Source organism: Lutra lutra, chromosome 5, assembly GCF_902655055.1.
Source record: "Lutra lutra chromosome 5, mLutLut1.2, whole genome shotgun sequence".
Lineage (NCBI taxonomy): Eukaryota > Metazoa > Chordata > Mammalia > Carnivora > Mustelidae > Lutra > Lutra lutra.
The window spans coordinates 106,549,413-106,565,987 of NC_062282.1; the positions used below are offsets into that span (position 1 = coordinate 106,549,413).

The window sequence follows — 16,575 nt, forward strand, 5'->3', positions numbered from 1 at the left end:
TGGACTTTGTGATATAGACTGGACAGGGAAGCAAATTATACCATTCAGGTGCTAATGAGCTGGGGAAAAAGGGAGGATTCAGAGGACTCCAGGTCTGTGTGGTTCTGGAGCAGGTATGAGGGGAGTAAGAAAGTAAGAATTGGACAGGAGATTGAAGCCCAAGATAGTATATTGGAATTTAAAATATCAGTGGTCTGTTCTTTTTCATTGTAAAGGCCATGTAATGGCTGTGGGAATGATCCTGATGAAAAATATTGAAGTAAGAGAAGTTCAGAAATGGTGGGAGTATGTTGAGATATCTAGCCCATTGTAGATGAGGAAATTAGTTGTGATGATGGTTGAGAGTTGGGTTGTAGGGGAAAGTGTGAACCAGATAGGTAAATGAGCAAGATCTCTATCTATAGGTGGCAACAAGAAGGCAAGGTTCAGGCCAGTACTGTAAAAATGGGGAAAGAGGGTGGTTTGCATGGGCAAGGACAACCAGGGGCTTTTCTTCTAAAAGTTTGTTAATATTATTGGTGGTATGAATATTGGGTTGGGCAAACTTCTTTCTTAAAGGGACAGATAGTAACTGTTTTAGACTTTGCCACTCATATATTTCTGTTGCATATCTTTACTTGTTTGTTTTTACGACCTTTTAAAAATTCAAAAACCATTCTTAGCTCATGTGCCTTCCCAAAACAGGCAGCAAGTGAAGATTGTAGTTTGCTGTGCCATGGGTTATACTCATTAAGAATTTTCTGTGACCAACTGTACTTTTCTGTGATTTATCAATGATACTTCGGAAAAGTTAGTAACTATTTCAGTTTTTAAGTAACTATTGAGTGACAGTAGTTTGGAAAGTGTTAAGGAGATAATAAATACTCATTTTTAAAATACTTTTGGTAGTGTTTTATACTTCTTAGTATGATAATTACTTTAAATTTCTGAACAAAATTTTTGCTTTTTTTGCGGTGGATTCAAGTTGAGTCAGCAGATACTGGAGTTATTTGAAGCATGTCAGCAGCAAGTAAGTGATTTAAAGAAGAAAGAACTATGTCGAACACAGCTACAGAGAGAAATTCAGCTGTTATTTCCACGTATGTTTCCCTATTTTGCATGCCCTTTGTATATGCATTCCTACTTTAAATTTTAAATAATACCTTATAATTCCATTCTGTTTCTCTAGAAAGCAGGCTTTTTTTGGTTGGGTCCTCTCTAAATGGATTTGGTACCCGGAGCAGTGATGGTGATTTATGCTTAGTTGTTAAAGAAGAACCAGTAAGTAATGAAACATTTATTGCAATTGTTCTTTTCATGTTAAATCATTCAAGAAGTTTCATATAAAAATTATTGAAAAGGGACACCTTGGTTGGCTCAGTTGGTTAAGCTCTAAGACTCTAGATCTCAGCTTAGGTCTTGATCTTAGGGTCGTGAGTTTGAGACCCACTTTGGGCTCCGTGCTGGGTATGGAGTCTTTTTTTTTTTTTTTTTTAAGATTTTATGTATTTATTTGACAGAGATCACAAGTAGGCAGAGAGGCAGGCAGAGAGAGAGAAGAGAGGAGGAAACATGCTCCCTGCTGAGCAGAGGGCGTGATGCGGGGCTTGATCCCAGGACCCTGGGATCATGACCTGAGCCGAAGGCAGAGGCTTTAACCTACTGATGCCCCTGGAATCTATTTTTAAAAAAAATCGTGGAAGGAAAATTTTTGTTTTGTTTTAATTAGTTCTTTGGATTCTCTGTTCATGGTAATTAAAGGAAACCCAGGAAATGCTGCTTTTTCTTTTAAGGTGTGTGCACATGCACAAATAAACATAACAGAGATTTTAGCATTAATTTATTTTTAAGTTGTTGAAGCAAGGTGGCTTCACTGTGTTTGCTCTGCCTCTGTTTTGAAATGTCATTGGATTGGATATGTTGCCAGGATACAACAAGAAGAGTATGTGTCAGTATTATTTTGATATATTTCCTTTCCATTTGAATTATCAATGATTCTATTTTTAATCTTTCTTTACCCTTTGAAAATACTATAGGGTTTGGAGTTCTTATTTTGGGAATACAAAAAGGGATTACACTGACTGACTTTAAAAAAAAAAAGACTGTTGTGATTGACTATATTTTTCTGTGATATTTGGGGTTTGTTTTTATTTTTGTTTAGCAACCAAATTTCGTTATTTAGTTTTATATTTGAATTTCCTGTTAATTGATACTCTTGTTTGTCCTTAGTACCACAGCAGTTGGTGTTCACTAAGCTAACTTGAAGCAAACTCTTTAATATGCTGAGGTTTCTTCTGAATTACCAAAGGTTAATTTAACTATAGTTTTAATATGCCTTATTACATGCCACCTCTTTGAAAACAAGAAAAAATCTACTGAATCATAGTAGTATGTATCTTTATTATTTTTATTATTTCATTAACAAAATTGGCTTCTAGTTACTACAAATCAGAAAAAGATTTATTTATTCCAGGAAAGAAACTGACACGTTTCTAGGCTTTGAAATCATGTAAAGGAAAACTTTGAAAAAAAGCTTCAGAAATAATAAATATAGTGAAGAATACTGGAGTTTTATTTATTTATTTATCTATTTCACACACACACACACACACACACACACACACACACACACACACACACACAGAAATCCCGAGTAGGCAGAGAGGCAGGCAGAGAGAGAGGGGGAAGCAGGCTCTCCACTGAGCAGAGAGCCCAATGCGGGGCTCGATCCCAGGACCCCGAGATCATGACCTGAGCCGAAGGCAGAGGCTTAACCCACTGAGCCGCCCAGGCGCCCGAATACTGGAGTTTTAATTAAATCTTTCTCTCAGAGTTAGACTCTACTCAGCCACATCTCACTAATCCCAGGAACCCAGGATCATGATCTGAGCTGAAGGCTGACACTTTACCAACTGAGGCACCCAGGTGCCCTCTCTTTTTCTAGGAGAAGATTGTTTTATGTACATTTATACAAAAGTTTTAAAAAAATGACAAATAAGGCTGTTTTAATATTTTTAAAATTTTGCCTTAAGTTTATAATTAGGAATTGATTTAGGAATGTTGATGTGAAAGACAGCATATAAGTTGACATTTTCTATAATGTAATTAAATGTATATTGAAAAGAAAGGTCTACTGTGGTTTCTTTTTGATGAGAAACATTTAGAAAATAAAACACTAAATTTAGAAAGATAATGAAAAAACACTTTATTTTTAACTTTTCAGTGTTTTTTTCAGGTAAATCAGAAGACTGAAGCACGGCACATACTCACCTTAGTCCATAAACACTTCTGTACTAGACTTTGTAAGTCTCATATGCCTCAAGTTCATATGTCATCTGACATAATTATTTAATATGTCTCTCACTTTATTTTCTGGTAAGAATTGTTTATCTGGTCATGATCGGTATAATATGGATCCTTTTTTTTCAAATGAATTCTTTTTAACTCTTGATTAGAAAGATAACAATGCTTTATTGAGTTTACTTGTAAGATAATCCCACAGCATGCACTGAGAATTCAAGTATATATAAGCTTCAGTTCTTTTTCTATTCAACAGGGAAAGCCAAAACATGAATATGAATAGCTGTAGTGCAAAGTACCTGTGAAAAACCAAAAGAGTGGTAGATAAAGTATTCATGTGGGGAAGTGAGGATTTCAGCTGTTTTGCAGTGACATGCAATTTATGACGTCACATTTTAAAAATAGGATCACTGAGCATGAAGCCCATAAATGAATTACTTCAACAAAAAGCAAAATTATTGACATAGGCCCTTTTATTATAAGATTTTATTCTTGATTAAGTGAGCTAAGCGGATTTTAATACACATGTTAAGCCATCTCAAATAATTTATTTTAAATATCCACGGAATATTGTGGACAGTGTAAGTCACTGTACCTATGTGATGTTGGAAAGGGCTGTGTCCATTTATTAAACAGATACTACTATGTGTCAGGCTTTGACCTGGAAAATACAAAGTAAAGTGACCAGTTATTGCCCTGGACAAGTTCTGTTTTTGGTGAGAAATCAAGTGATTTATTTTAGTGGACTGAAGTGTTCACATTTGTAAAATAAAGGAGTAATTCATACCTTAAATGGATTTTCCATAGCTATTATTAGAATAATCTAAAACATGTTAAAACATGTTTTATATCTATATAATATAATATAAATAATAATTGTATATAAATCACATTATTATTTACATATTTATTATGTATATTTATTTATATAATATACTGTTTATATCCAATAAAATATAAATATTATATATAATATATAATTTGTATATTTATATATAATTTATATTATTTATTTATATATAATTTTATATATTATGTATAATATAATTATATATTAAATAATATTAAATTAAATATTAATTAAATTAGTTAAAAATTAAATTTTAAAATTGAATTAAATATAAATTAAATAATATATTATTTATATATTATATATAATATAATTTATATTATTATAAATAAAAATATAATATAAAATAAATAATATAATCTAAATAATCTAAAATAATGTTAAAAACAGAAGGGACATTAGAAATCATTTAATTCATAGGTATTTTTGGTTGTTATTTTTCATAGTTAAGGAGAATGATGATCAGTGGGTTTAGTGATTTGCCTAAGGAGCATAGTTCGTTTGTTGCTGTCAGAACCTGTACCTGGAACTTGGGACTTTTAACTCTTAATCTTATTTGTCATTGAACCTCATTGAATTCCTGCACACAAATTGTATTTGAAGCTTGACACAGCTTATGATTTTGGTGGTAAAAGCATTGTAACAGTAAAGTTTTTCACTTTTAAGTCTGGTTTTATGCTTTTCTTTAGTTATAGCATTAGGAAATTTTTCCTTTGGGAAAAGTTAGCTGTTTGTTTTTTTAAAAATAATTTTCTATAGTTTCCTAATTTCATATAATAGACCTGTATTATTTAAAAAATTATGAAGTTTGATGGAATAAAAATATGAATACATGTATTCTTCCACTTAGAGATTATACTTACTTAAATGTATCACTACTCCATGTATCATGTTGTAGGCCTTTCCCATTAAAGACTGTTTATAAATAGGATTTTTATGGCTGCCATAATATTTTGCCTTGTGCTATACCAGAATTTATCACCTTGATGCTAGTTTAGATATTTTTCATGTTTATAATGCTGTGATGAATTTCTTTATGAATATTATTAGATATTAGATGACATTTCTGAATTTAAATATAAATCCCTGTAAATGGTATTGGAAATTTCAGTCTTAGAAGAATGCGATAGTGTCCTTCCTTTGCTTTCTTATGAAAGACTTTTACATTGTTTTGGTTTAGTAAAATACCATTTTTTAAAAATGTGCATTGGAACACTATGAATTTGAAAAACATTTACAGGTACTCACATTATCTTTTATCCTTCAGCTGGCTACATTGAGAGACCTCAGCTGATTCGAGCAAAAGTGCCAATTGTGAAGTTCAGGGATAAAGTCAGGTAAATAATTACTGAATTTTTGTTTTTCAGTTGCTTTAGATCATTTTTAGATGTTCTTTTAATGTCAATAATTAAGAAATATATGCTACAGTGTAATAGCTTATCTTTATCAGTTTTTAGAACTGCTTGATTTGGTCTTTGAGATGTTTTTTTGGAATAGTCTGAGCAATTTTTTATGCTTAACTATACTTATTCTGCTTGACATTTCGAGTGTTTGAAACTATCCGTTTAAAAAAATACATACATATTTTTACATTTCAGATTTTTAAATGATCTCTTGCCTTTTGGAAATGTCGTCACTCTTCAGAACATATCGTAATTGATGAAATTTGTTGTGTATTTCAAAATTTGATGTGTATTTCTATCAAGGGGGTTGTTGTAAATGTAATTACATCTGTCGGTACACTCTACCAGCCTGGGTTCTGAAATTCTGATTGGATTTCTAATTGGCATTGGGATTGGAATCTTTAATATCTGAACATAAAATGTAAATAGGTGTTGACTATTTCATTGGTTAAACAAGATGTCTTGTTTTCTAAAGAATAGATAGAATTGTGAATATTAGGTTTTCTAGTCCAGTTTTGTAAAAGTAATACTGAAATTCTTTAAGTAAATATAAGTGCAAATATATACATGCTTGAACCTCATTATTCATGGATTCTTTACGAATTTGCCTACTTGATGAAATTTATTTTGTAACCCTCCAAATTGGTCACTGGAGCACTATCATGGTTATTTGTAGACATATGCAGAGTGGAGAAAATTCTGAGTCACTCAATGCACAGGTTTCTAACTGAGGTTAAAGAATGTGACTCTTTGCCTTCTTGTTTCACCTTTTGTATTGTTAAGTAATTCTTTTCACTGTCCAGTTCAGTGCCATGTTTTTTACATTTTGGTACTTTTTATGAGTGCCTTTGCTGTTTAAAATAGCATAGTGCTGAGTTACTGTCTATTGTTTATGTATATAAAGCTGTGATGTGCCTTATGGAGGAAGTACATGTATTAGATATGCTTTGTTCAGGCATGAGTTACAGTGGGTTTGGCTATGAGTTCATTGTCAGTGAATGAGTTGTCTTTAAATGGAAACACATAAAAAAGAGTTATGTTTTGATCAATTGATGAAAATGTTTTGACTGAAGGCTTATGGAAACCTAACCCCTTATTTCCCCCAGGAGCAGTGGTTTTGTATTCATTAATTCAATGTTTATAGTGCTGTTGTAGAGCATACCTACTCAAATAGTTAGAATTGACTGAATATATATTTTTAATTTATTTTATTTTATTATTTTTTGGAATATATATATTTTAAACAAATTCTTAGATTTGGCTCATATCTTCCCCTCCATTCATCCAAATATCCATCCAGTGTATAAATATATATTGATTTTTTGCCAAATAAATAATGGTAGAGTTTTCTAAAGCACTTTATAGGGAATAAACTAAACATAAATAAAACTATTAGCTTATTACAATTTTTAAAAAATATATGATTGTAGTAATCATATAAAAATTTTATTCCTTTCCTTTTTTTGTAGTTTAAAATTTTTTTTAATTAAAAACAAAATTTTTTTAAGTAGGCTCCATACCAGTGTGGGGCTTGAACTCACAACCCTAACATCAAGATGTTAGGGGTTAAGACGGAGAGTCAGATGTTTAACTGACTGAATCAACCAGGTGCCCTCCCCTTCTCTCTTTTATTTTAAGTTTTAAATTTTAATTCCAGTATTGTTGACATACAGCTATATTAGTTTCAGGTGTACAATATAGTGATTCAACAATTCTGTGCATTTTTCAGTGCTGATCATAATAAGTCTACTCTAATCCCCATCACCTATTTCACCCATTCCCCTACCCATCTACCCTCTGGTAGCCATCAGTTTGTGCTCTATAGGTGAGACTCTTTTTCCTGGTTTGTCTTTCTCATTTGTTTTTCCTTTGTTCATTTTTTTTTTTTTTATTCCACATGAGTGCAATTATATGGTATTGGTCTTTGTCTTTCTCTGATTGACTTAGTTCACTTGGTATTATTATACTCTTGTAACTCCATCCATGTTGTTGCAAATAAGATTTTTTTTTTATGATTGAGTAATACTCCATTATGTATGTTTGTGTATATATATAGACACATATATGTGAGATCTATCTATGAATCTATGTAGATAGATAGGTATATCTCCAATCATCTTTTGGTGGAAATTTTGTTTGCTTCCAAACTTGGCTATTGTAAATAATGCTGCAATTAATATTGGGGTACATATATCCTTTCAAATTAGTGTTTTTGTATTCTTTGTATAAATGTCCAGTAATGTGATGTGATGACTGGATTATGGGATAGTCCTATTTTTAATTTTTTGAGAAACTTCCATACTGTTTTCTATAGTGCCTGCTTTAGTTTGCATTCTCACCAACAGGGCACAAGGGTTCTTTTTTCTTCACCTTCTTGCCAGCACTTACTGTTTCTTATATTTTTTTTATTTTAGCCAGTCTGACAAGTGTGAGGTAATATCTGATTGTGATTTTGATTTGCATTTCCCTGATGATGAATGATGTTGAGCATCTTTTTCACATGTTTGTTGGCCATCTGTATATCTTTGGAGAAATGTCTGTTCATGTCTTCTGCCCATTTTTTTAAAATTGGATTTTGTTTTTTGGGTGTTGAGTTATATAAGTTGTTTGTAAATATCTTCCCCCATTTAGTAGGTTGTTTTAGTTTTGATGATTGTTTCCTTACTGCGCAGAAGCTTTTTATTTTGATGTAGTTTATTTTTGCCTTTATTTACCTTGTCTCAGAAGACACATGTAGAAAAATGTTGCTATGGCTGATATGAGAGAAATTACTGCCTGTGCTCTCTTCCAGGATTTTTATGGTTCCAGGTCTCACATTTAGTGGCTAGAGTGAACATCCTTTTCTTGTTCTTAGGGGGAAAGCTCTCAGTTTTTCACTGTTGAGTATGATGTTAGTGGTGGGTTTTTCAGTATATGGCCTTTATTATGGTGAGGTATGTCCCCTTTAAACCTATTTTGTTGAGGGTTTTTATTATATATAATTGGATGTTGTACTTTGTCATGTGCTTTTGCTGCATCTATTGAAATGATGGTATGGTTTTTAGTCTTTCTCTTATGGATGTGATGTGTCACATTTATTGATTTGCAAATAGTGAGCACCACCTTTGCATCCCAGGAATAAATTCCAATTGATTGTCATGAATGACTTTTTTAATGTATTGTTAAATTTGGCTTGGTAATATTTTGTTGAGGATTTTTACATCTGTATTTATCAGAGATACTGGCTTGTAGTTCTCTTTTTTTGTAGTGTTTTTATCTAGTTTTGGTATCAGGGTAATCGCAGGATTCATAGAATGAATTTGGAAGTTTTCCTTTTCTTCTCTTTTTTTGGAATAGCTTGAAAAGCATACTTATTAACTGTTCTTTGAACGTTTGATAGAATTCACCTGTAAAGACTTCTGGTCCTGGACTTTTATTTCTATGGAGTTTTTTGATAACTAATTTAATCTCATTGCTGGTAATTGGACTATTCAAATTTTCTGTTTCTTTCTGATTCAGTTTTGGGAGATTATAGGTTTCTGGGAATTTATCCATTTCTTTTAGATTGTCCAATTTGTTGTCATATAATTTTTCATAATATTCTCTTAAAATCCTTTGTATTTCTGCCGTGTTGTTATTTCTCCTTTTTCATTTGTGATTTTGTTTGAGTGTGCTTTTTTTTTTTTTTAAGATTTCATTTATTTATTTGTCCGAGAGAGAGAGAATACAAGCAGGGGGAGCGGCAGGCAGAGGAAGAAGCAGGCTCCCAGCTGAGCAAGGAGCTAGATGCGGGACTCAATCCTAGGACACTGGGATCATGACCTGAGCTGAAGGCAGACGCCCAACTGACTGAGCCACCTAGGCAGCCCCGCTCTTTTTTATTTTTATTTTTTGACGAGTCTGGCTAAAGGTTTCTCAAGTTTGTTGATCTTTTCAAAGAACCAACTCCTGGTTTCACTAATCTGTTCTATTGTTTTTTGTTTGAGTTTTTATTTCATTTATTTCTGCTCTAATCTTTATTGTTCCTTTCCTTCTACTGGTTTTGGGGTTTTGTTCTTTTTCTAGCTTGTTTAGGTGTAAGGTTAGGTTGTTTGAGATTTTTATTACTTTTTGAGGTAGGCCTATGTTGCTATAAACTTCCCCTTTAGAACCACTTTTGCTGCTTTACAGAGATTCTTGGTCATTGCGTTTTCATTTTCACTTGTCATTGCGTTTTCATTTTGATTTCCTCTTTGGTTTTGTTTTGGTTGACCCAGTCATTGTTTGGTAGCATGTTATTTAATCTCCATTTGTTTGTGCTTTTTCCAGATTTTTTTCTTGTGGTTGATTTTTGTTTCATAGCATTGTGGTCAGAAAAGATGCATGGAATGACTTAGGTCTTTTTTAATTTGTTGAGACTTGTTTTGTTGCCTAATATATGATCTGTTCTGGAAACTTCCGTGTGCACTTGAAAATAATGTGTATTCTGCTGTTTTAGGATGGAATGTTCTGAATATATCTGGTAAATCCATCTGGCCCAATGTGTTATTCAGAGCCACTGTTTCCTTGTTTATTTTCTGTTTGGATGCTCTGTCCATTGATGTAAATGGGGTTTTAAAGTCCCCCACTGTTACTGTATTGCTGTTGATTATTTCCTTTATGTTTATTATTAACTGTTTTAAGTATTTGGGTGGTCCTGTGTTGGGTGCATTTCTTTTTCTATTTAAGATTATTAAAGAAGCTTTTTTCATTTTTAAGTATTCTTTCTAAACACCGTTTTATATTCTCTATACAGACCATTTTAAAGATTTTATTTATTTATTTGACAGAGAGAGAGAGAGAGAGCACAAGTAGGCAGAGAGGCAGGCAGAGCGGGGCGGGGGGGTGGGAGGGTTGAGGGAGGAAGCAAGCTCCCTGCTGAGCAGAGAGCCCGATGCGGGGCTTGATCCCAGGACCCTGAGATCATGACCTGAGCCAAAGGCAGAGGCTTAACCCACTGAGCCACTCAGGCACCCCATATACAGACCATTTTTTTAAAAAAAGTCTACTTTTAACATTCAAAGATAAGTGATACTAACATTTTGGTATAAAACTTTTAGTCCCTCTTCTATGCATATGAATGCATAAGAGTTTTTGAAATTAAAATTGAGATTATACTTTTTTATTTAATCATATGTCATGGATATTTGTTTATACCATTGATTATTTTCTGGCTTCATTTTTATGGCTTTACAGTAGTATTTCATTGAGTGAATATGTTGTGATTAACTTACTTATTCCCCTGTTAGAATAAGCATTTTGTACGTAAACTTTTTGCTATATATATAGGATTACTTTAGTATTTCCAGAATTAGAATTTGAAGCAAGTACTGTGGATATTTTTAAAGCTCTGAAATCCTATTTTTGGAAAAGCTTTTAATTGCAAACTGGTTTCCTTCTGTTTTTTCCTCTGTATTGAGTTATATAGAGGAATTGCCGACTGGTTTCAGTATTAGCCTTGAACAGACACAATTAGAGAATGTATCTTCATTGTTGCTGTAAATTTCCTGAAGACAAATATATATGATATCTGAAGTGGTAATACTACTATGCATGTTTAGTTGAAAGATTATAGGGTTTCATTTCCCAAAACAAGAAAACCTGAATTGGTAAATTTCAGATTTTGTAATTAAAAGTTTGTAGAAAGGAATTTTGTTAAGTTTTTATTTTAAGCAGTCTTTTCATAGAAAAACTCAGTGTGCAGAAGAAGTTGGACCTCATAATGTAATTTTCATTAATCTTTCCTTTTATTTTGGGTTTAGGCTTTCTTTGTAGATCCCATCATTAATGCCCTATTTTCTAAATTGCAAATTGTCTGGTATCTTTGCTTTCAAAGAATTAACCCTTCTGTTATGTGTTTCACTGTTCTTCCCAGATTATCAGTAGCTAAATTTGGTATGATACTATAATTTATATCTTATTTATGTCTTACCCTTTTTGGAGGGAATATAATGTATAGCCTTCTATTCTTTCTATCTGTACTTTATGATTTTATTTCTATTGTTTTAAAGCAATGTTGCTTTAATTCCAAATTAGTTGAGGGTATATAACTCAGTAGGATAATTTGGCCAGAAATGTTTTTTGGTCACATAATTTTGTTTATCTGTAAAGGACTGTGAAATTTTAAAATTTGTTTTATTAAGGATAATTGGAGCCTTAGTAGTACATTATGGATCTTGCAACTGTAATCCTGTTTTATATTTTTAATATACACTTACTCATATGTACTGAGTATGTATTCTTACTTCTTTAGTGCCTCATTTTAAAGTATTTGGCCTTTGGGCTCATGCTATTTTTGCATGATGGGGTAGATGAATATTAATTTAGTTACAAGGGAGTTAGTTTGTTTAAAAACATTTGAGCTAATGTTTAAAAACACTTGAGCTAAGGTGTTTTTCTCTCTTCTTCATAGTTGTGTGGAATTCGACTTGAATGTAAACAATATTGTTGGAATAAGAAACACATTCCTTCTCAGAACTTATGCATACCGTAAGTTTTTTATTTCCAAATAATTACCAGCTTCTCTATCCTTCATTCTTTATTCCTTTTTTTTATTTTAAATTTTTAAATTTTTAAATTAACATATAATGTATTATTAGCCCCAGGGGTATAGGTCTGTGAATCGCCAGGTTTACACACTTCATAGCACTCACCATAGCACATACCTTCCCCAATGTCCGTAACCCCACCACCCTCTCCCTACCGCGCCCCCCAGCAACCCTCAATTTGTTTTGTGAGATTAAGAGTCTTTTATGGTTTGTCTCCCTCCTGATCCCATCTTGTTTCATTTATTCTTTTCCTACTCCCCTAACCCCCTACTCTTTATTCCTTTTTAAAGATGTTTGTAATAAATACTGACATCTGTTTAATTATGTTTATGTATAGTGTCTTTTATTATATTTATAAAAATTGCTACACTAAATTATATACTACTAGAGTTACAGGTCAATAAAACAAATTTTAATGGTAATCTTTAAAAGGTGACTAAGATACCTTTTAAAAGCAAGACACGTTTATGGTGAACAAAGTGTTTAATAAATAGGGAGGCAATGTTCTTTTTGTTGTAGTTGGGAAATGATAGAAGCTTTCAAAGAAACCATAATATTTTCTTACCATTTTTAAGTTTTAATTTTACTTTCAGTTGAAAATCGAGTTCGTCCATTAGTACTGGTGATTAAGAAGTGGGCGAGTCACCATGAAATAAATGATGCCAGTCGTGGTACTTTAAGCAGCTATAGTCTTGTATTGATGGTTTTGCACTATTTACAAAGTAAGTATTTTCGTTTTTTTTCCCCAATTTTTAAAATGAAAACACAGTTAAACTTCATTATGATGTCTTCTCTGTTGACTCTGTCTTCAAACAACATTGTTTTAAAAAGTTCTTTCTAAAGCCCAGAAAACTATGTTTCCTAATTTTTTGCTTTGAACAGATGTTTTAGAAATATTCCTGGGGGTGCCTGGGTGGCTCAGTCAGCTAAGTGTCCGACTCTTGATCTTGGCTCAGGTCGTGATGTCAGGGTTGTGAGATCAAGCCTCATGTCAAGCTGAAGTACTTTTTGGAAAGTACTTATGGCTCAAGCTTAAGGATCTCGCTCTCCCTTTCTCTCTGCCCAACCCTTCCTCCCCCCACAAAAAAGGGAAGAAATGTTATTCCCTGGAAAACATTATAAAGGAAGTTTTACTGTGTTTTTTATTTTTTTGACAGTTTTTCAGTATTTTATATTCAAAGAACTTCTACTCCTGTGTTGTGGACCCATTATGTTGAGGCATGTGCATGTTCAGAAGGTCTGTAAAAATAAGCTCAAGCACCATTCATCATGTTTTTTTATTTTTCACTTGAGAGAGGATTTTCTTTTTGGTCAAAGAAGTTTTATTCTTTGTGAGGTGGCATGGAAATTGGTTAAAAGACTTGATGTTACTGTAATAGAAGACCCTTTATCAGGATGTTTAGGGTCTGATCTGTTCTGGGCTAATGATGTTTCCATAGTTGAGGAAGCAGTGTTGTAATATTTATGTTCATACTCTTTGACTCAGTGTTATTCAGTGATTGCATTTCTAGGAATTAATCCCAAGGTAATATCAGGGATACGTGTATGGATTTATATATCAGGCTGATTTTGATTGTGTTTATTGAGATAACAGAAGATTCAAAATAATCTTAAGTTTTTAAGAATGGATACGTTATGATGGAATTAATTATAATGTTAGCCAAAAGTGATGCTTTTAGGATATTTAATGATATAAGAAAATACCCATGATACACTCTTATATGCAACCTGATACCAATTTTATTTTAAAAATAGTATCTGTATTAGAGTTTCTATATATATACACATATGTATATAAATATTGAGAAGTTATGTGCCAAAAATTTATCAGAGTTGTTTAGGTTTAGTCAAGTGTACTTTTTAAGTTGCAACTGAAACTAAAAAATGAATAGACCCTAGTTATGATTTAAAAATTAGATATGACTACAGCATTTAACATGTATGAACATCTGTAATATGTGTCCTTTCCTTCTATTTTTATGGGTTACATTAGAAATTTTAGTTTAATTGCCTTCTTTAGAAAGATGTACTTTAGGGATGCCTGGGTGGCTCAGTCTGTTAGTTGTTGGACTCTTGATTTCAGCTCAGGTCCGTGATCTCAAGGTGGTGGGATTGAGCACCGAGTCAGGTTCTATGCTTGGCAGGGAATCTGCTTGAGATTTTTTTCCCTCTCCCCTTTTCTCTTTTTCAAATAGATAAATCTTGGGGGGGAAAAAAAAAGAAAAATATACTTTAATCACAGATTCCCCAAGGTGGTTTGGCAAGTGAGTTGAAAGTTCTGGTGTTAGTATTTTACCAGTGTTAAGAAATCATGCTAAAATTTTGCTAACGTATTTAAGCATAGTTTATTTTTGACAAAGTCCCGTTTACCGAGATGGTTTTTAATTAATGGCTTTCTCATGAACAGTTTCTGGATCTTTTGTTAAAGGACCTTACCTATGCAGAGCTAAAGTATAACTCTATTATTTGGCAAATTTAAGCTGCCCCTTACTAGAAGAAATTAGATTGAAATAAGTAGCTGCATTTTTTTTTTTGGTCATACAGGAGTCTGCAGGATGTCTGGGGCAGTTCCAGTCATGCCATGGTGAAGTAGTGTTTATGATTTTGGCCAAATTACTTTACCTTTCTGATCTTAATATTCTTATCTATAACAGGAATAGCTGGATTGGATGGACCTTTAGGTTTTATTTAACTTCATACATACTTTTATTGTCTTTTTTGCCATGAATAGAGAAAGGGAACAGTCTTCTGAATGTAGAAAGGTTGAAAAAGATTAAAGCATTTCCTCGGATGAATTTCAACAGTCAGTAAGAGACTATGTATGCTTGAAAGGTGACTGATGAAAGTATGAGGGGTAAAAACCTGATGAGAAGAGCTTTTAATGGCAATCTAAGATTAGTAATTAATAAAAAGGCAGAAGTATCAACTGGTTAGAAATAACGATACAAATGACTATTCATAGAATATTTACCATGTTACTAGGTACAGAACTATCTCAGGCATTTTTTTTTTTAAAGATTTTCTTTATTTATTTGACAGAGAGAGAAATCACAAGTAGGCAGAGAGACAGGCAGAGATCATGGGATCATGGCCTGAGCCGAAGGCAGAGGCTTTAACCCACTGAGCCACCCAGGTGCCCCCTATCTCAGGCATTTTAAATTGTGTCAGAATTGTTGCTTAGTGTTGTCGAAGATAAGCTTTTTTTTTTTTTTAATTTTTGATGAATCAGAATGGAATGTTTATATATATAAATCTGTGGGGGCTTGACCAGAAAACCCTCATCTGAAATGGGAGCAAAAATCAAATCTTAGCAGAATAGTTATTCTGAAAGTGTTATCAATTGATCAGATACTGCAATACTAAGTTTTATTTTATATAAAGCTTTCGAGAGAGAAATTTAAAAGAAATTTAAAAGAGAAATTTAAAAGATTGCAGTCCAGAATTTTGAAGTAAAAATAGATGTTATAGCCAGATTCTTTCTGAATGTGTTTTGCTTTGAGTAAAATAAACTTTGAAAAACTACTCTGAAGGCTTTGAGGTTACTGTGAGGATAGTGTTAGTAAATAACTGCCACAGTACATCAGTTGCTCTTAATGTGTTGGCCTTGAAAAAACAAAAGAGCCAATTTTTTTTACTGACACAATGAGTTTATTCTAGAATAACAGAGGAATTGAAGTTCAGTACAATCAAAATGGTGACCCAACCATTGGCAAGTCCAGAGAATGGAGGCCAGGGACTTGCCTTTATAGAGGAAGGGGAAGAAGATGGATGGGGCTATTTCTCATTGGCTGGGCTGTTGCTGGACAAGGAAAAATTCTTTCTTCATCCTGCTGGGGTGTGTGAAGTAAACTTCTTTTTATTAGGGAATGCAGAGTATACTGTATTCCCTTTCAGGACTTCCTCACTCCACTGTAAATGAGGTTTCTTCTGTTTCTTTTCACAAGTGACTAGTGTTTTTAAATCTGTAAGGTTGTCAGACATGGGATTTATGAGTGATACCCCTGCCCCCCAGAATTTCCAAATTGCTTAATAGTTCTTTTACTTACTTTTTATATTATTTGTTTATTTTGAGACCGAGAGAGGGAAGGCACATGTGAGAGAAAGTGAGAGTGGGAGAGGAGTAGAGGGCTTGGGAGAGAGAATCTTAAGCAATCTCCACACTCAGTGTGGAGCCCCATGTGGTGCTTGATCCCATGACCTTGAGATCATGACTGAGCCACAATCAAAAGAGGTGCTTAACTGACTGAGCCACCTAGGTGCCCCTCAAATTGCTTATTTCTAAAGGCTCTTGGTCTAATAAAAGACCCTAACCCAGGGGTTAGTACTTGTTTTTCTCTTCTAGCATTCTAGTTATGATTCTAGAATGAGGTAAGGTTTTTTCTAATTCTCTATAACCTTCTTTGTCATTTTTTAAATTATAATTTTATTTTACTAGGAGTATTCAGTGAGAAAGGAATTCAGGTTTTTAATTAAATAAACTAATTTCTAGTAAGAGTTT

General features: G+C 33.0%; 1 protein-coding gene across 7 annotated transcripts in view; it reads left to right on the forward strand.

Moving 5' to 3' along the window:
* The window catches only part of TENT2 (terminal nucleotidyltransferase 2), a 69,838-nt gene that overhangs the window by 26,021 nt on the left and 27,242 nt on the right, over positions 1-16,575 (forward strand). For 6 of the 7 annotated variants that reach the window (XM_047729464.1, XM_047729463.1, XM_047729465.1 and 3 more), the window contains 6 exons: positions 965-1,079; positions 1,169-1,260; positions 3,203-3,281; positions 5,397-5,466; positions 11,942-12,018; positions 12,671-12,799. In XM_047729464.1, coding sequence (XP_047585420.1) covers positions 965-1,079; positions 1,169-1,260; positions 3,203-3,281; positions 5,397-5,466; positions 11,942-12,018; positions 12,671-12,799 — 562 coding nt within the window. The remainder of the gene's footprint in view (positions 1-964; positions 1,080-1,168; positions 1,261-3,202; positions 3,282-5,396; positions 5,467-11,941; positions 12,019-12,670; positions 12,800-16,575) is intronic. The other variant, XM_047729468.1, reaches the window with a different exon arrangement.